The 22,079-nt window shown below is 36.6% G+C and overlaps 1 protein-coding gene across 6 annotated transcripts in view; it reads right to left on the reverse strand.

Annotated features, from left to right (window-relative positions):
* pde4d (phosphodiesterase 4D, cAMP-specific) overlaps positions 1-22,079 on the reverse strand; it is a 124,978-nt gene that overhangs the window by 23,037 nt on the left and 79,862 nt on the right. The window contains exon 1 of one of the 6 annotated variants that reach the window (XM_059523050.1): positions 14,022-14,120. The exons of 3 other annotated variants lie outside the window; for them this stretch is intronic. In XM_059523050.1, the coding sequence (XP_059379033.1) occupies positions 14,022-14,044 (23 nt within the window). In that variant the 5' untranslated portion in view covers positions 14,045-14,120. Of the gene's footprint in view, positions 1-920; positions 1,227-3,717; positions 3,870-14,021; positions 14,121-22,079 lie in introns of those variants that run through there. 2 more of the 6 variants (XM_059523048.1, XM_059523049.1) reach the window with 2 other exon arrangements.

A 22,079-nucleotide genomic window follows, 5' to 3' on the forward strand; every position in this document is an offset into this window, starting at 1 on the left:
CAGATGACTGCTCAAATTTTTCTTCATGTACACAGTGCATTTATACAGACAAAGCTGTTGTACCAAAATCAGTTCTCCACAAAAAAAACATCACTTGCTTCTAAAATAAGCAAATACAAAAGGAGAACAAGATGGGACAAGAGAAACAAGGGTGAGGTATCTGCCCTCTGGCACTGCTTGCAAATATGCTGCAATCCAGCAGAAGCCTTCTCGTGCAAAAATATCAGTCTGCCTCTTTGCCTTTAAACTATTTTTTAAGGTGACTGCACAAACATTTTGGATATAGTATTGTTAATACAATCATTTGCATGTACAGTACAATAGGTGGTAACTGCATAAAAGCAATCAGATTTTCATTTATTTACAGCTCTTACTATTAAAATCATTAAATAAAAAAACGTATTTATATACTTAGAATTAATATAATTTATTTATAATATGTAATATAATTATTATATTTCATTAGAATATTCAGGTGAAAAGTGTATAAAGGTTTCCTTACATTTTCATATGTATAAAAAAAGCAATACAAATTTAGTTAAAATGAAAAACACCTTAAAGCGATCTAAATATTACATTTTGATTATTTAAAATTGACTAAATCTTTATCCTTAATTGACAAGCAGGCAATATAAAGCATCGAAGAATTTTTAGTCAAACAAAAATCAAAGTTACACTTTAAAAAGTCAGTTGGACACAGAGAGTAAATGAAATTCCTTAGGCAGCGTGAAACTCAATTTGTGTAAGGTAAGTGGAAAAACAAAAGGGGTTTAAAACTTGAGTGGAAGCAAAGAGTTGCACAAGATGTTAAAAAGAGATATGGAAAGTCAAATGATTGATGTATGAGGGAGAAAGAAACAGCAAGCACAGGGTAATGGGTTAAGGGAGGCAGAAGGAGCTAGTCAAAAGTTCTCCTTTACCCGTCTGTGTTCTTAATTGAACTGGTGGAACGTGACCGGGGCTTCATGATAATGCTCATTCTGGACGTGGATTTCCCTCTGCTAGCGGCTACAGCAAATCCCAGCAACGTGTGTTTGTTTTCAGTCCTCACGTGTGTCTCCAAGCATGAACATAACTCTGTCGAGATGGCCCTGCCTCTGTTAGTTCGACTGACAGGAGCCCCTCTTGTCCGTCCCGGGACTCTCAAACTGACCAGACAGGCGTTCCAGTGTTTCTGTCACTCAGCAACCGACTGCTATAATGCAAGAAAATCCGCCTCTCCCCCACTCGCTATCTGTCCTGAAACTCCCACCCTGTGTACTTTCCTCCCTCCCTTCCTGGCTGGCTGCAGGGCTCACTGCTTGGACTCGTGTAGTCATGACGTAGTCGGGGGTAGGAGGAGGCAACTTAACACCTCAACTCGTGAGGTTTCAGATAACAGGGGAAAATGAAAGGTAAGTGATCCCAACAGATGTTTATACTCCCTAAAAGTGGTGGGAATGAGTTGTCCAGTAGTAGCCTATGAATTCATGCAGAAATTGCATAACCTGTGTAGCTTAAAAATTCAAATTTATTAATTTATTTAAAGCACTTTTACATACTGTGCAATGACCAGCATGTAATAATACAAGAGTCATTTAACGTCATGTATCACTTTTCAATTCGAAAACTCTACAACAAAAATCTGAACACATGTGGCTGTGCTTGTATAGTTTGTGGCAGCTAGTCCCCCGCTGCAACTAACAGTTCACACAATAACACATGAGCCCTAAGGGCAGGGGCATAAATCTCGTCTAACAGTTAAGGGGGTGCTATAAAACCATCATCTTATTTTTATATTATTATCATTTATACATCATCTTTAGGGAGGACAACCCTCAGATGGGGGGGGGGGGGTCTTTTAGAATTCAATTAACAATTATACAAGCATCATTGGGGGGAGATTTCCGCCTATGCCTAGGAGGTGCAGTGACACATGTGTCAACCAATGACAGCGAAGCAGGGACTATAACTTGCAGCTCAGCTCATTCAATGGTTTCAATAAACATTTAGAAAACAAGCTTGATCATATCTAAAAAATTTACAGATGTCTGATGATGAAGTAATTGGTTTGGGAGAAATTAGTCGGTTCTAAATGACAACTAACTAAAAAAAAGATTTTCATGGTGACTGTGTGTTTGTCTATTTATAGAAACAGCAAAGTAAATATCACAGGCTATCAACAGCTGATATAAGTTTGTGTGTATCATTGCCCCCCTTATTTCATAAGAAATTAAAGCAGATAGTACTAGATAAAATCAAGAACATCTCTAAACAAAGTCAATTACAGATTGTAAACACAATTAAGTGTTAATTTCAAGTGGAATTAACCAATTCACTGGGGCAAGCTGCCACACTTTTTACCCTGGTAAATATTACTAAGGCTTGGGTTTCTATTTAAACACATACTATGAAGTACTTTGAACTACAAAAAAGCTGATGAACATTTCCTCTATTATTGCCAGGAAAAATGATAACGTTTATGCTAAATTGAAGTAGGGGCATGTTGTCACACTGTATCGAGTAAATGCATTTTTTGAAAAGGGAATAGGGGACATATTCCAAATTTAAAATGTATTTAAAACTTTTCTGAAACTTTTAAACAATATTCATTTTTATTGCCAAATCAACAACAATGACTATTTTCATGGCACGACATAAATATATAAATTTGCAATCTATATATAAATTAAAATATATAAATGAAAAAAATACTTATAATCAGTTAATTGTAAATACAAATTGCCACTATAAAAGGGTAAGTAAATTTAAAAATAAATTAGCAATAGAGAGATGAAAAATGGAAATTGGACAGGGTAACATACAAAAATAGCATGCTACTATTTATTTATTTTGTTCAGCCAGCAGAAATTTGAATAAACAATTTTACAAACATATAAAACATGTGACAACTAAACCCGATATCAACATGACCCATTTGTCATTTATGCAGCTTAAGACAAAGTTCAATTATATAATGTATCCCAGTGAGTTTTATCATGTTTACTTGTTTACCCAAGAGAAATTACAATAATATACACTAGAAATTAAGCATGATGAATCCTTAAGACAGATGACCACTAAAAAAAAAAATCTCAATCTCTGTCTGGCGTGGGCAAAATAATTATAAAATGGTGAGATACAATTCATTTTTTTTTTTTTAAATAACTTCAAAGTAATTTGAAAACTTTCAATAAGATGTAATTTCACAAACAGCATGAGTGAATCACTGCATGCTCAAATCACCAATTCACGTTTGCACTATAAACAAGCTGCACAGTTGACACAGGAATTGTCACTTGCACAATCAAGGCACTGTCACACTGTGACTAAAGTTTATAATTTGAATTTCTGAATTTTGAAAGTCTGGCCAGTGTTTAAACTATTTAGCACTCGTGCGCACTCTCCTAAAGACGGTGCGCTCATGCACACTCAAAGCATAAGGCCACCTCACATACAGCTCATTAAATCAGGCTTGTGCTTTGTGTAAGCTATTTAGCAACAATTGCCCCATTGTAAAAACAAGAATGCACTGCATGATCAAACATCTAGGTGACAATTATATTGTCAACAAAAAAAACGGCTCCAGAAATCCTGACTGGAGCACCATTACTCAAAATGAATGCAATAAAACACTTACACAGTTACGAATACAGCTTGTAACTTGTGCATACTGTTAGCCGATTAAAAATGTACACTGTAAACCATATATCTGTCTAATGTGCAAGTTTTATGTACCTGCGTGACTTGAACCAGCATTTCCTTTTCTTGCATTTCAGTGAGTTTATATCAAGCTGACTGCCATTCCAAGTGAAAGTGCTAAGAAAGAGAGGAAGAGGAGAACCACCAGGAGATTCACTAGCCATGGTGTCCTGAGGAAACTGACAGCTTGACTGACCCCAACTAAGAGAGCTTTGTGTGAGGAAAATGTCCACGTCACTAGTCTGACCTCATCCCATAATCCAATAACACCTGTCTGGCTTTCTCGCATTCAACTGCCATGTCGATAACACAAGCTTCTGTGCTGGTAAACTGTACATGAAACTATGTCACTAGACAGTAATCATAGTAATCAGCTTAAAAAAACATATTATAGTTTTGTAAGAACAGTTCTATGTGAAAAGCCAGAATCAGGAGCTTTATCCTCCAAGCATGCAGTGATTGTTCTGACAAGTGTGGTTCGGGATAGGATAAACTGCTTTTCAATTGAGATACTAAAAGTTGCTCGTTTCACAAGTGTTCATATTTGTTCAAAACAAGCATCTAAAATGTAACAAAACTGAATTCAAAACATATTTGAATACTTATTGATATTTCAAGTTGAAGTTTTTACTTGCACTCAAAAGTTCTCCAATGTGACAGATCTAAAGTCTAAAAAATTAAACTATTCAAATTAAATTAAATATATATATTTTTTTATTAAAATGCTCTTTTTTCCAGTGCCATAAACACCATAAATATTTAATAATCAATATTTATATATATATATATATATATATATATATATATATATATATATATATATATATATACAGTACAGACCAAAAGTTTGGAAACATTACTATTTTTTATGTTTTTGAAAGAGGTTTCTTCTGCCCATCAAGCCTGCATTTATTTGATCAAAAATACAGAAAAAACTGTAATATTGTGAAATATTATCACAACTTAAAATAATAGTTTTCTATTTAAATATACTTTTTAAAAAATAATTTATTCCTGTGATGCAAAGCTGAATTTTCAGCATCATTACTCCAGCCTTCAGTGTCACATGTAACATCCACTCTATCACATGATCATTTAGAAATCATTCTAATATTCTGATTTATTATGAGTGTTGGAAACAGTTCTGCTGTCTAATATATTTGATGAAGAAAAGGTTAAAAAGAACTGCATTCAAAAAAAAAAAAAAAGTCTAATAATATATTTTCTTTACTATCACTTTTTATCAATTTAACACATCCTTGCTGAATAAAAGTATTGATTTTTTTTTTAAAGAAAGAAAAAAAAAATTACTGACCCCAAATTACTGACCAGTAGTGTATATTGTTATTACTAAATATTTATATTTTAAAAACATAGCTTCTTTTTTTTTTTACTTTTTATTAATCAAAGTATCCTATAAAAGTATCACATGTTCTGAAAAAATATTAAGCAGCAGAACTGTTTCCAACTTTGATAATGAATCATCATATTAGAATGATTTCTAAAGGATCATGTGATAATGAAATTCAGCTTTGGATCACAGAAATAAATGATAATTTAAAGTATAATAAATTTAAAAACAATTATTTTAAATTGTAATAATATATCACAATATAACATTTGTATCTGTATTTTTGATCAAATAAATGCAGGCTTGATGAGCAGAAGAAACTTCTTTCAAAAACATAAAAAATAGTAATGTTTCCAAACTTTTGGTCTGTACTGTATATATATATATATATATATATATATATATATATATATATATATATATATATATATACAACCCGAATTCCGGAAAAGTTGGGACGTTTTTTAAATTTTAATAAAATGAAAACTAAAGGAATTTCAAATCACATGAGCCAATATTTTATTCACAATAGAACATAGATAACGTAGCAAATGTTTAAACTGAGAAATTTTACACTTTTATCCACTTAATTAGCTCATTTAAAATTTAATGCCTGCTACAGGTCTCAAAAAAGTTGGCACGGGGGCAACAAATGGCTAAAAAAGCAAGCAGTTTTGAAAAGATTCAGCTGGGAGAACATCTAGTGATTAATTAAGTTAATTGATATCAGGTCTGTAACATGATTAGCTATAAAAGCTTTGTCTTAGAGAAGCAGAGTCTCTCAGAAGTAAAGATGGGCAGAGGCTCTCCAATCTGTGAAAGACTGCGTAAAAAAATTGTGGAAAACTTTAAAAACAATGTTCCTCAACGTCAAATTGCAAAGGCTTTGCAAATCTCATCATCTGTGAGATTATACAGTGATCATACAGTGCATAACATCATCAAAAGATTCAGAGAAACTGGAGAAATCTCTGTGCGTAAGGGACAAGGCCGGAGACCTTTATTGGATGCCCGTGGTCTTCGGGCTCTCAGACGAAACTGCATCACTCATCGGCATGATTGTGTCAATGACATTACTAAATGGGCCCAGGAATACTTTCAGAAACCACTGTCGGTAAACACAATCCGCCGTGCCATCAGCAGATGCCAACTAAAGCTCTATCATGCAAAAAGGAAGCCATATGTGAACATGGTCCAGAAGCGCTGTCGTGTCCTGTGGGCCAAGGCTCATTTAAAATGGACTATTTTAAAGTGGAATAATGTTTTATGGTCAGACGAGTCCAAATTTGACATTCTTGTTGGAAATCACGGACGCCGTGTCCTCCGGGCTAAAGAGGAGGGAGACCTTCCAGCATGTTATCAGCGTTCAGTTCAAAAGCCAGCATCTCTGATGGTATGGGGGTGCATAAGTGCATACGGTATGGGCAGCTTGCATGTTTTGGAAGGCTCTGTGAATGCTGAAAGGTATATAAAGGTTTTAGAGCAACATATGCTTCCCTCCAAACAACGTCTATTTCAGGGAAGGCCTTGTTTATTTCAGCAGGACAATGCAAAACCTCATACTGCAGCTATAACAACAGCATGGCTTCGTCGTAGAAGAGTCCGGGTGCTAACCTGGCCTGCCTGCAGTCCAGATCTTTCACCTATAGAGAACATTTGGCGCATCATTAAATGAAAAATACGTCAAAGACGACCACGAACTCTTCAGCAGCTGGAAATCTATATAAGGCAAGAATGGGACCAAATTCCAACAGCAAAACTCCAGCAACTCATAGCCTCAATGCCCAGACGTCTTCAGACTGTTTTGAAAAGAAAAGGAGATGCTACACCATGGTAAATATGCCCCGTCCCAACTACTTTGAGACCTGTAGCAGAAATCAAAATTGAAATGAGCTCATTTTGTGCATAAAATTGTAAACTTTCTCAGTTTAAACATTTGCTATGTTATCTATGTTCTATTGTGAATAAAATATTGGCTCATGTGATTTGAAAGTCTTTTAGTTTTCATTTTATTAAAATTTAAAAAACGTCCCAACTTTTCCCGAATTCGGGTTGTATATATATATCTGTATTTAATATGTATATATTTTACTTACTGGCCAATGTTGTCCAACAAAACAATAGATATTAAAGGCTATTGAAAACCAAGTGAATCTAACCATGTAAGCCTTTATATTATGTGCAAAAAATGGTTAAAATCACATTTCATTCTAACATTGTAACATTACAATATAAAAACAAAAAATAAGGTTTTAGAGCAGAATTTAAATTCACTAAACTAAAAATGAAAATAAATTGTAACAAAAGCACAGAGATGTGTTATGCTATTTTGATTACCCCATTACAGTCACTTTACAATCAGTGCTATCATAAAAATAGACTTACTTCACAGGTCACATTTATTGTCCAACTACAAATATTTCAGCGAAATGTTTGTTTAAGTCAGAATTATTGTGCTCCTATTTAATTGAGCTCTGTCTGTTTGGAGTGCATGCGCACTGCAGCGCTCGTTCACTGAAGTCTGTGAAGTTTAGCGGAGAATCCCAAAGCGCAAGGCTCAAGTACCTTTGACAGAAAAATGCTAATATTATCCAAGTCTTTCTAACATTTACAGATGGAGAATATACCAGTGAAATGTAAGTTAGCATTCAGGAAGACAGCACATCTCAAACACATTAAACATGAACAGCATCTCTATCAGTGGCACACGCAGCCTTTCTGTCAGAGCATCTGATGGGCCGAGCCGCTTAAACTAATTTGCAAAATTAAACTAGAAATGATGTCTTACCAGACATTTTAAAGGCCTTAATATGAAGCTTGTCACATGTTTAGAACAAATTGGACTACACACTTTCTCTGCAACAGCTCCGTCCGTGTCCTCCGCAATATTTTCAGATGCACTCGTATCAAACTACTGTATATATTGATATAAATGGTATTGCCCCCATATCGAATCCTTTATAAAGAAAATATCGATATAACTTACAAACTCGATATACCACCTAGCCCTAATTGTGATATGGCATAACTAGTAATTTTCAAGTAACAATCAAGTAGAAACTTACTACTTAAGAAAATTACTAATATCCAAATGTTAGATTAAAAACTATATTAAATGTGATAACCTCAAAAGAAGCATTTCACAGTGCACAAATATAAATGATACACAGCTCTTCTGGAAAGTTCTGTGGTAGCGTTTCTTTCCATTTACTGCTTTAAAAGAAAATAAAAACTCAAGAACCCTACGCCCTGGTTTTTAAGTCTTATTAAAGTTTTGACCCTTGCACTAGAGTGTCTTGGTGTCATCCGTTAGGTCATCTATGGTGTTCAACTGAGGTAAGCTGAGAAGAAAATTTTAAATGTTTATATGTGTGGCCACCAGCTGCTTTAAGTACTACAGGGCATCCCATCCTCATTCACCAAATTTGCGAGTTCTTGCTGTGAGGTGTTACTGTGTTACTCAACTATTTCATTAAAGCAATTATAAGTTCTCAAACACTTCTGGGGGGATACTTGGTTACATGTGATTTGCCATTCAGCAAGACAATCAGCTGTCCTTCCTGCCTCCCGTAGCACTTTTTTAGGCACCCTACTTTATGGACATTGCATTTTATTGCTCCGCAGCAGGAAACAGTTCACTCTTTAACTCTTTCTAATAAAGATCTGCAAAGCTTATTTTGATTTTACAAAATTATCTTTAAAAAAAAGTATCCTGAATAGGGGACTTTTTTTGCTGAATTTATATACAGGTACAGACACAATCACACACATTTAATAGTTATATTTTATAATATTTAGCATTGCAGAATTTAATTAACTTTTTCTTCCAAGCCAAAATGCATCCATGCAGTCTGCATGCATCCATCCAAGTGCTGCAATGATACCAGATTGCAAGTGTCTGGAAATGTACTGCTTCATCTCCACGTGCATTCATCTCCATTTCACACTCCCACTCATCTACAACCAGTTATTAGTAAAAAAATAAATCATCAGGAGTTGATCTGAAAAAACCACGTGATATTTTAAAAGTGTTGAATATGTTCTAAATCTGATAAATGTGCTAAACCTCCTACTCATAATTACTTGGATGAAATAAACCCATGCAGAGACAGACTCAATATTAGTGGCTGATGCTGTCTGAATGAAGAACAGAATGCAAAACACAGCACGATTTGAATGGGTCTGTGCTACTATACTGGGAAAAAAAATCCAGTTATATAAAATCACCTCGATTTTTTTTCTCCTGAAAACTGAATTTATACTTTGCATGTTATGTGTCCTTTACCTGTTCATTCTAAGTCTGTGTTTCACTGGTAGTGTGTATGTTTGTAAAAGTGTGTGTGTGCGTGCTTTATTAGCATTAGCATAAGCACATATCTGATAGCAATTCTCTGTTGCTGAGCATTTGTCTTTGGCCCAAAACACACTGATTTACTCTTTCACTTGCAAACACACACATTCAAATTTTTCTCAATGTGTACTGTAGTTATTGACACACACCTGCTCCTTGCTGGACTGCGCGAATGTCAAAACAATGACATATTTCACAGTTATTAGTAGTAATGCTACTAAAACAAAGCTTTTTATGAATTAACACACATTTGTTATGTAAGTTTCCACAATATCTGACATGTGCACAGCACAGGTCACGAGTGCCACTCAATTCAACTTCTTTATTGCCATTTATCTAAATGAGCTGTAGATAAAATGGGTTTATCGGTGGCGAGAAGCATTAAAGGATCTTTAAGGAAATCAATGGGCTCATTACCAGCTGATATCACATCCTATTATTAACCACAGGCTTAAACAAAATCATATATGTTTCCATGCATTTTCTTGTAAATGCAACATAAGAAGATTAAAAGCTAGTAAAAGCTTCAGTAAAACCACTGAACTTCTGCATTCACATAATATGTAATCCAAACTGTCACAACAACATGTATTCAGTCATTAGCCTACGTTAATAGGAAATATACTATGAAATACAAAACATACAGAATTCTTTACACACTATATCCCAAGGAAACATTTAACGAGGACAACAAATCATATCTCACATGCTAATGTCCCTGAATTATAATCCAGTCTCAAATTTTAAACGTAGCAGCAGACTATTTTGACACACATCAAGCTTTACCATTTTCTCCGGGGTTTGATGTCAATAGGTTTGTTGATGGCATACGGTGAGCCATTGATGCAAGCGCTACGGTAACGGGCGATCTTCTCTAGAGAACAAAGTTCTGAGTTTGCTGGCAAACTCATTGTTGAGTTATAATCAAAGATGAACAGGACCAACTACAGCTGAGCAAGCCTTCCTGGGTCAGTTTGACCAGTTTTCAGTACTGTGAGTAAAACTGCGAGTGAAGGGGTTGAGTGAGGACTGGAGGATGAGCAGAAAGGAAGAGGAGGGAAAAAGAGAGAGAGAGAGAGAGCAGGAGGTGGGTGAACAAGAAGCAGGTAGGTGCTGAAATCATTGGCGAGATTAGTAAACTCAATCATCTATTAATGAAGACCATCCAGAGTAAATGTGTGAGTGTTTAAGTGTGCAAAATCCTGCACGCATGTTTCGTAGAATTCTCCTGATCTGCTTCAATCATACTTATATTAACTCAGTGCTATTTCTAAAAAGCTTTTATGTCCCGACTCTCTGCCCTTAATCAGACAGACAGGGCTGACGCACATCAAGAACATAGTCTCGCAAATGACAAGATGCCACAGACATTATATTTCTACTTTCAGCCAATTTAACACGTCTTTCATGTGTACTGGACCTAATGTCTTATTATACAATGACACTTTGGCATTCAATGCATGCCACATTGTTTGTGCTACAGACTTATTCTCCAATAATTCTCCAATTTATTGTGTGTTATTTTTTATCTAAGCAATCACACCCCTTGGTGGCTCTCTAAAGCCATTAAAACAATATTATTTTGAAGGAAACTGGATTGAAATGCACTTAATTACAATCAGAAAACCTTAGCAACTACACAGCAATGCCCTGTTAAACTCAACCCCCTAATACTGTGACCAAGCAATACTGACAATTTAGTCAGTATTTTTTTTTCTAATATTGGATGTGTACATCAATATTAAGAACTTTAAGCACATAATGAGAACTGAATAATCCATGATGTTAGTAGCCAAAAGATCTGAGTGGTAATACCGAAAAACACTATCGACAGTGCAATGAATGTAAGTTTTAGAGTTTAAACACAGGTTCCTCTCCTACATCACTATCACTAAAAATTCTGCTTAGATCACTAGATGGCAGCAGACCAACAGATTATTACAAGCTCAGGTCTGGTCCTGGCCCTGTTGTAAGACGCCATAACTACACCATAAATGAGGAAAAAGGCTATATTGACAGCCATTCAAAACATTTTGTGAATACAATTTTGGTTTTTTGGTTTTTACCTGTCAGAAAGGCTACAGTATATTTTAGTAACTGTGTATTTTGTGAATTCTGTCAAACATATATTTTGCAGTTTCTCTTTTTGTCTTCCTTAGATGAAAGAACAACATGAGGGCATAAGAACGATTCTTTTAAGTATTGGCAAAGAGCAAGAGATTACAGTAATTTGATGAGACCAATTTTAATTTTAAAGTAGAACTGTGCTCTCCGTCTGTTAAAAGTATGTGCCTATATTGAAATTGCAAGAGAAAAACAGCTGCCACTAAAAAAAGCCTACATAAGATCCTCACACAAATCATTATAAAAAGTCTAAATATTAATTACTTTTATATATATATATATATATATATAGATTAGTTATACCAGACAGTGATGCATTAATAAATAAATAAATAAATAAACTTGGAAACAAATTACAATTTATAATAAAATTAATTATTCAAATAATACATAATAATTAGAAATACAAAAATACATATATAAAAAAACACTACATTAACAACATTAACAAATGCTGCCTGTGATATTCAGTATTTTCCAAAAATACTAATATGTAAAGAAGAAAAAAAATCGAATGTTTTCCCATGAAACCCAGTTAGTGTCTTTAGTGGTACCTAATCTGGCTCTCCTGCTAAACCTGAGAGTAGCCTTGCAGTAGATTTCTCCATTTGTTACCACTAGGGAGCACTCTATCACCAGCTGTAACACAGTTACTTTAACAAGGGTCTCTCACTATGAGACTGAACATCTCATCACAACCATAGGGGGGGGGGGGGGGGGGGGTTGGGGGGGGCAGTCACAGCAATAGAGAAATGTGTCCAAGGCCAGATACCCATTACCACACAACACTTATGTAATGATCATAGTGTTTTATAGCAAAAGTTAAATTTGCCACAAAGTACATGAATATATTATATGTACATAAATTGAATGAGTTGCTCTGGAATGAGCTTCAGGCATCCAAGTGTGGTTAAACTTCCTTATTAACATGCGTATTTATCATCCATTACCATCAAATGACAATCAAAGCTGCTAGTGATGAATATCCCTATAAGCTCTGCCAAGTATAGGCTAAAATAAACTCAGCTTATCCAGGCTAACCTGCTATGTAATGTAATGCCATTGCAACTGGCCTTCCTGAAGACAAAGTGTACGGCTTTGTTTGCAGGCTGGGAGGTAGTTCCATCATCCATCACTGTTCTTCAGTAAAAGGTGAGGAAAAGCCACGCCATCTCTCACTGTCAGCGAGTGCCACTGACGTCTCGTCTGCTTCACAGAAACACTGTTCTCTAGTCTCCTGGAAACAAGGCCCATCGTTATCTTGAAGTAATTTTCTTGAGTGATGACAAAGATTTAGTCATGATTCCTGTACCTATATGAATCATTCAGCAATGGTCAGGAAATGCCCCTGGAGTATCTTAAGGCTAAATAACATGCTCAAGGGCGCGGAAGTAGTAGAATGGTACTGTAACCTTACTTCACTATTGCTAAAAAACTCACTTTTCAGTGGCCCTGGAGCAAAACTCTCAAATTTACAGCTGACACACTAAAGCTTTTCAGGTGATTTGTGCAATTTCTGTACACTACACTGTAAAATAAACAAATAAATAAATTATGTATAGTATATAAAAAAATAATGTATTGGGTATTGTAACAATACCTATATAAATTACCTATAAAGGCCCATTCACACCAAGAAGGATAACCATATCAATGTTCACAAACAAAAGATAATGTTGTGGGATTATAATAAAAGTGCTGCAGTTATGTAATCTACAGTTTAAAATGTACAAGCTTTTTACAGTTGGGTGGATTTTGACTGGTTGTCAATGTTTTTATTGATCATTAGCTGAAAAAGCAATTCCAAAAATAATGTGCCTCTTTATCGTTATCATTCTAGTTGTGTTGTGGACTTCCCTATTCTCATAAAATTAGAACAATTATTATTAAAATGTTATCGTCCTTGTCATGAAAGACATTAATAGATTAATCAATTTTAGAATTGTTTCCTTTATTTGAATGGATTTAAAATGACTGAATATCATCAGCTTATAATTAAAATATTTATTTTAACTGAATACATTTATTAACTCATCTACTGTTCTTGCTCATTTAACTTAAAAACTTATAATGATAACAAGGCATATTAAATGTGTTTCTGAATTTTGTAAACTGTAAATTTTTGTAAACAATGTTAAAAACAACACAGAACTACAATTTACACAGCTACATTCCTCAACCTATGAACAGCCTGTCAGACTGGGACAGGACATTTTGAAAATGACATCCCTTTTAAGCAATATGTTTTTAGTAAATAACAAGTCTTCAGTTTGTTTACAATAAAAAAGGCACCAGCCCTCATCCTATTAATTAATGTAACGAACCTAGCTAACAACAAAGTGTGCATGTCTCAAGTTAATTTTCCAGCTGGTGCAACTCAATCGAATTTGTCTTCTTTACTGCCTCAGCTTTGTCTTGAAATACACAACTCTATAAAAAAACAAAACACACACACAAACTGCACATGCCCTCTGGGGATGCAAGTAATGCCCTGGCTTGTAGATTGCGCCGTACCTCTGAAACATGATGGATTTCATGGCATCCCGAGTGGAGCAGAGGGGTTAAACAGCTTTCTCCTTGGTCACCAGGTGTTCGCGTAGGCCGGTCAGGCTGCACACACACAGCCAGACTGTTGAGGAAGAGTGATGCATGCAGAGTCTGCATGTGGCCAATTGTCGCACACCTGACTGGCTTATGACGTACCTAACAGTGCTGGCCTTTGGCCAAAGCTGTGTGGGAATCGGTTTATTCTGTAACCTGTGTGTGGTGGGATGTGATTTGTGCTGTGTATGTGTAAGTTTGAGAAACCACTTGGTCAACAGGCTCATTATAAGCAAAAAAACATTTCTCTTTATATTGGTTATATACAGATTCCTGTGTCCAGTGAGCTAGAAATGCTCTACTTTGACCAAACAGCAGCAGAGAATAAGACAAATTTGCTGGTAGTGGGTTTAAATGAACAAGACATCTCGAACGCCATATACATCTGACCATGCACTCAACAAACAGATAAATTAATTATTGCAGGCACAGTGTGAACTGAACTGGTAATGACAAAACAGACAGATGAAACAGTCACTAACTTCTGTCACCGCTCGATGAACATTCCTCCATGGGAATTTCTGTGCAAAACAACAAGGATTTGTGGGACTCTCTTTGTCTCATCAGTTTCAGATTTTCAAAACAACATGCTATAACCAAAGACATCAATAATGCCTGAAGAAAAATATCCATTAGCATTCACATTCATCTCTATGGCAGTTGTTCAACTGTCACAGAACCCCTTTAAAGAAACAGTTCACCCGAAAATGAAAAGTTGCTGAAAATGGACTTACCTTCAGGCCATTCAAAATGTAGATAAGTTTCTACATCCCTAGCCTTAACATAACAATAATGATAAATTATGGATTTATTTCTTATAAACATTTAGCTTTTCACCTCACAAGTCATTAATTGATGGACTGGAGCCATGTGGATTACTGTGATGTTTTTAACAGCTGTTTGGACTATCATTCTGACGGCACCCATTCACTGCAGAGTGAATGCAAGTGATGCAATGCTAAATTTCTCCAAATTGATCTGATAAAGAAGCAATCTCATCTACATCTTGGATGGCCTGAAGGGGAGTACATTTTCAGAAAATTTCAATTTTTGGATAAATTATTCCCTTAAGTATGCCATGTCATGTGACTAATGACAATTTGAATATGCACCAAGCCTTTAATATCGACTATCCTGAGCTATAACGTGTGAAACTGTGAAGTCTTACACTTTTAAGAGGCTCCAAAGAGAACTAGGCAATGAAGCATTTGAATATACAGCTAAATTTCAAGTAAAATGTCTTTCTTTTTTTCATTCTCTTAAAAATGCAGTGTGTGCCCTAAAATATATGATTCAGAAGATCAAAGTATAATAGCCGGCTGCCTTGCATGTATAATTATATGACTCATTTAAGCATTAAATGATCAGGAAAATGTTACAGGCTTGTTATCTCATTGGGTGGAGTCAAGAGCTCTCAGACTCTGTGATACATCTTATGTAGGCTCCAGGAGCTTTGAGTCTATGGAAGGCATTTTCTGCCAAATTTAAATAAATAAATGAAATGATTAAAATTAAAACCAGATTAACTATTTCATTACAGAAAACTGTACGCAAAATATGTGACAAAATTGAGAATGAAATTAAATGATTTAATTTTCACGGTGACATACCTGTCAAATTGAAAAATAAAATGCAATAGAGGGTTTTCACGACGCGTCATCAACCCGGAAGTCGGCCATTTTGGAGGCACTGAACGTAAACAGTGCCATTGAACTGAATGGACTCGCAAATTTGGCTGATTATTGCTTCTGAAAAATGGTCAAGTTTTGGTCTGTACTCATTGGTCGCACCGAGAAAAAACATTTCTAGTTCTATAGACTGCCGAAAGTTAAAGAGAAGAGTGCAAAAAACTGATGAAAGATGGCGTTTGAGGTAGAGAGAGGCACAGCATCAGCCACATGTGTAAATGAAGCATTATCTATGGCTACATTTTTGACGTAAAATAGTTAACTATGGGTACATACACACTGTCAATCCGATTATCTTTGTATCCGTTTGGAATATTATCTAAAATGATGTCCACGCTGTATTGCAACTGTTCAGGTCCGATTTGTGTGTCCACGCAGCTCTTTGACAACACGGCAATGATGTTGCGTTGATGGAGGGGTATTGCATTTGCAATATAAATGTTTTCTTATTTAAATTTGACGCGTCTTTGCATTGACTTAACATTGAAATCACTCGCGTCTGACGCGCTATTCGCGTCCGGTCTGAACACACCTTTCAGTGCGTGTCCTGTCCACTACAGCGGCAAAAGTCCGCTCAGTGCGCATGGTATCGCTGTAACGTCTCCGCTTTGGGGTGTGTCTGTTGCGAGTGTGTTTAATCTAAGTTTTTTTTTCAACACACGGACAGTGGTTAAGGCGGCTCTGGCCGCGCTGGACTAAGTTACTGCGTCTCGAGCTGCAGAACTGTAGGAGGCTGGTAAGTTACTGTTTGCACAACTCTTTTTCCGCGCCGGTTTCAAAATACTTTTCAAAAATAATAATTTTCTGCTCGTCCGGCACTTTGCAACAACACAGCCTTGTTTCGGCAGCGACTTTCAGCATGTTCCCTATAACAACGTCTGATGTTTACATTTTACGTGGCGTGAGAAAGTCACATAAACCACGCGAAAGAGCGTTCAGACTGGTGGATTTCCTGATATGTGATTTGAATAGGATATTAAACCACATATGGATGTATAGCTTGAAACGGATTTCATGTGCTTTTTTTTGGACTGACAATCTGAACGTAAGTTAGTCAATGTCGGGATATGAAATAAAAGTAAGGACTAGTTAGAGAAGCTAGCTCGTTCAGATCTTTACCACATATTACCTTAAGTTTGTCAAAATGTTGAGCTCTTTCCTGCTTTAAGTCCTTCTCTATATGATTTTGCAGCTTCCATGTGTTGTTCCCGTGGTTTAGACATCAGAAATTAGTGTAACAATGTGTTCAGTAGTACATAAACAGTGCAATCCATGCCGTTGTTTACATCCGAGTACCTCCAATATGGCCGTGCATCCGGGTAACTGACCAAATCGTGACGTAGGTGAAAACCCTCTATTGGTGATTTCACATTTCATTTTCAATACAGTCTCGAGGCAAGACTGCCAATATTAAAATGAAAAGCAAACGTGAAAAAGAAACTACACATACAGTTTTTACAAAGCTCTTTATTAACGCTCACGCAATAATAGTGACACAATTCAAATTTAAATGTAAATTTTACTTGTCATTTTAATTCCTCTTTTATGTCACGGTTTTCATTTTCGTTTTCATTTTCAAAGACAACCTGCATGCAAATTATATGTTAATGAGTGGGTGTGGTTTATTCAAGTAACGGCTCTAGAGACAGTCGTCGAAGTCTCGTGTGCATGAGTTGAATGGTGGTTGAAACAATGTGTGAAACGACATTAAAATGTGAATATATTGTAATCGAGACATGGCGAATCTGTTAGTGAGCTTTTGCGGGAAGCTGCTGCAGCATTAGAACGTGGAAGAAACAACCAGCCTGACCAATATGCGTCAAACCCTCGACCCACTGCAGTTCCTCGGCCTGAGCCTCCACGAGACTCCCCGGAAAATCTGCTGTCTGCTGAGTTTGTGACGGCTGCAAAATGTCCAAGTGTATCCAAGATTAGGGGTGCTCCGATCACGATCGGCCGATCGTTAATGCGCATCTCATCAGTAAAGCCGGTTCTCTAATCAGCGGTTAATTCCATCAGGTGCGTGATTTCACATAGAGCAGCTGTTACTACACAGAGCCATTGTTAACTGAGAAGATGCGCCAATAAACGCTGAAAATGAACGTGGATTTGTGCATCTTCTCAGTTAACAATGGCTATGTGTAGTAACAGCTGCTCTATGTGAAATCACGCACCTGATGGAATTAACCGCTGATTAGAGAACCGGCTTTACTGACGAGATGCGCATTAACGATCGGCTGATCGTGATCGGAGCACCCCTATCCAAGATAGATTCAACTCGTAGCAAAATGAAGTCATTATCATCCGAAATGTTTGCTAGCTGGTTTAATTCTGCTGCTATACTGGCCATAACCGCCATTATAGCTCCTCCACGTAACAACGTAATTGAGCCACACCCACTCATTAACATATAATTTGCATGCAGGTTGTCTTTGAAAATTAAAACGAAAATGAGAACAGTGAAATAAAAGAGGAATTAAAATGACAAGTAAAATTTACATTTAAATTTGAATTGTGTCACTATTATTGCGTGATCGTTAATAAAGAGCTTTGTTAAAACTGTATGTGTAGTTTCTTTTTCACGTTTGGCTTTTCATTTTAATATTGGCAGTCTTGCCTCGAGACTCTATTGAAAATGAAATGTGAAATCACCAATTGCATTTTATTTTTCAATTTGACAGGTATGTCACCGTGAAAATGAAATCATTTAATTTCATTCTCAATTTTGTCACATATTTTGCGTACAGTTTTCTGTAATGAAATCGTTAATCTGGTTTTAATTTTAATTTTAATCATTTCATTTATTTATTTAAATTTGGCAGAAAATGCCTTCCATATGAGTCTGGGCCTTCAAGGCACTATCACAGGGAAAGCATAAAAGATAAAACTCAGTTTCAATAAAACATATTTCAATCATGTTTCTTAGATTATACACAAAGAAAAGGAACAAATGACTATTCCAAAAGTCCATAAGTCGTTTTATCACTTAATGTTCATGTAAAATGACTTTTTTTTTTTACCACCAACAAGGCCTTTAAATCCAAGGCAAATCTTATTACATCTGTATTCAAGCTTATTTCATAATCTATTAAAGATTGGGCAGAACGAGAGTGACAAAATGGTCAAACTCTATTCAGTGTTACCAAGGTTACTGGAGATGTATTCAAGGAAAACCCAGCTAACAAGTCTCTTAAAGAACAAAAACGTACTCGGTTACGAACGTAACCTCGGTTCCCTGAGATACGGAACGAGTACTGCCTATGGGGAAAAGCTCCTTTTTTCCTCGATACTGAAGCCTTTTTTCAATAACGCAAGTGCAACTGCACTGCCATTGGTTTAATCTGTAAACGTTTTTAAACCAATGACAGCGCTGCGTAGCTGCGTGAGCCTGTGGCGACGCCGCACGCCAAAATGGGCGGGGCAAATGGCTATATAAGCAGGCAAATCGCCAGAGGAAATCAGGTCATATGACTGAAGCGACAACACTGAAGCCGCAGCCTTGTGGCATGGCATAAAACGCAGTACTCATTCCGTACCTCAGGGAACCGAGGTTACGTTTGTAACAGAGTACGTTCCCTGTCGATACTTCACTCATACTGCGTATGGGGAACGAATTCAACCGCGCTGTGCCACAATAGGGAATGACAAGACTTATCTTGAACACCTTGGGGTCCAGGGGATAAGTGAGAGGCCGGAGCCGTCGAATCCTTGACGCTACACTGCTAAGAGGGAGCTAGCTCCCTGGAGGTGGCATGAAGATGGAGTCTGACAGAGGCCGTCGTATCAAACCGAAAGAACCCGAGCGTGCAAGGTCGGGATGTCCAGGTTATAGAATCTGACAAAAGTGGACGGCGAGGACCAGCCGGCCGCCTCACAGATGTCCTTGATAGAGACACCACTAGACCAGGCCCATGAAGAGCCCATCCCTCTAGTGGAGTGGGCTGTTACATATTCATGTATTTGTGATTTTGCTGTTTTAAGTTTTGATCTGTTTGTCCTCTAGAGGGCGAGTGTGTTCTGTCTTTGTTTTATTAGGGACTGATTGCCGGCACCGGTGGATGCTGTATGTTTGGCATAAGAAGTCCGAGCAGCCAGATCTGTGCGGCGGGCAGGGTGTTCGGCGGCGGTTCTGTGTGCTCTCCTGTTGTGTCTAACCCCAGTTCATTTTCCTATTGTTATGTCCTTATCATTGTCGTAATAAATCCCCTATGGTACGAGCTGTGTTGTCTACGTCCTCTCTTGTGTTATGGCTGCAGTCGTAACATAATTGGGGGCTCGTCCGAAAAGATTAGGTTTTTGTTTTGTTTTTCCATGTGTGGGGGAAAATGTGTGACATATTTGGCCCGTCCTGGAAAGTGTTTGGTGTAACTGCTGTGGTCCCACGTGAGTATTTGCCCTGTACTTTGTAGTCGTCAGGTAGGTTGGACCTGCCACTTTGTTATTTTGCCTTTTTTTATTTTTAGTGGTTATTCGGAGTGGGTGTACGTTTCAGTTCACGTGTGGCTGATCTTGTTAATGGTTCCGTGTAGCTGTTTTTATTTTATTTTTTTCTCTAGAATCTTTATCTTACTATCACTCTCTGTTTTTTAAAGTGGTAAAATATAACTTAATTCACACCATATTTCTGATATTATCGATCAATCTTATCAGATTAACTTTGATCGTTCATGTCATCACTCAATGGCTGGATGTCTAAGTGGTGCCCACAGAATAACATAGGTTTCATAGACAATTGGACGAGCTTTTGGGGCAGACCTGACCTGTTTAAAAGAGATGGTCTTCATCCCTCCTGGGGTGGCGCCACTCTTCTCTCTAGAAATATGGCAAATAGTCTTAGTGTTTATACTTGACTAACTGGGGCCCAGGTCAGGAAGCAGACAGACTGGCTAAACCGACCGTCTGCTAGCTGCCTCCCGTCACAGAGGTCAGTTAATTCTCAGCACATAGAGACTTTTTCACCTAGATATCACACTATAGAGACTGTGTCTGTTCCCCGAACTAGAAAATACAAAAAACGTCCAAACCAAGTTAAGATTAACAATTTAATTGAGGTTCAACAAATAAAAAACAGAAGCAATATGGATAAACAAATGATAAAGCTTGGCTTATTGAATTTCAGATCCCTTTCTACGAAAACACTTTTTGTAAATAATATGATCACTGATCATAATATAGATGTACTCTGTTTGACAGAAACCTGGCTAAAACCTGATGATTACATTATTTTAAATGAGTCCACCCCCCAAGATTACTGTTATAAACATGAGCCACGTCTAAAAGTCAAAGGTGGAGGTGTTGCTTCAATTTATAACAACGTTTTCAGGATTTCTCAGAGGGCAGGCTACAAGTATAACTCGTTTGAAGTAATGGTACTTCATATAACATTATCCAAAGAAACAAATGTTAATGATAAATCCCGTTATGTTTGTACTGGCTACTGTATACAGGCCACCAGGGCACCATACAGACTTTATTAAAGAGTTTGGTGATTTTACATCCGAGTTAGTTCTGGCTGCAGATAAAGTTTTAATAGTTGGTGATTTTAATATCCATGTTGATAATGAAAACGATGCATTGGGATCAGCATTTATAGACATTCTGAACTCTATTGGTGTTAGACAACAGGTTTCAGGACCTACTCATTGTCGAAATCATACTCTAGATTTAATACTGTCACATGGAATTGATGTTGATGGTGTTGAAATTATTCAGCCAAGTGATGATATCTCAGATCATTATTTAGTTCTTTGCAAAATTCATATAGCCAAAATTGTAAATTCTACTTCTTGTTACAAGTATGGAAGAACCATCACTTCTAACACAAAAGACTGCTTTTTAAGTTATCTTCCTGATGTATCCAAATTTCTTAGCATATCCAAAACCTCAGAACAACTTGATGATGTAACAGAAACTATGGACTCTCTCTTTTCTAGCACTTTAAATAAAGTTGCTCCTTTACGCTTAAGGAAGGTTAAGGAAAACAGTTTGACACCATGGTATAATGAGCATACTCGCACCCTAAAGAGAGCAGCCCGAAAAATGGAGCGCAGCTGGAGGAAAACAAAACTAGAGGTATTTCGTATTGCTTGGCGGGAAAGTAACATATCCTACAGAAAAGCATTAAAAACTGCTAGATCCGATTACTTTTCTTCTCTTTTAGAAGAAAACAAACATAACCCCAGGTATTTATTCAATACAGTGGCTAAATTAACGAAAAATAAAGCCTCAACAAGTGTTGACATTTCCCAACACCACAGCAGTAATGACTTTATGAACTACTTTA

This window comes from Carassius carassius, chromosome 34, assembly GCF_963082965.1.
Source record: "Carassius carassius chromosome 34, fCarCar2.1, whole genome shotgun sequence".
Lineage (NCBI taxonomy): Eukaryota > Metazoa > Chordata > Actinopteri > Cypriniformes > Cyprinidae > Carassius > Carassius carassius.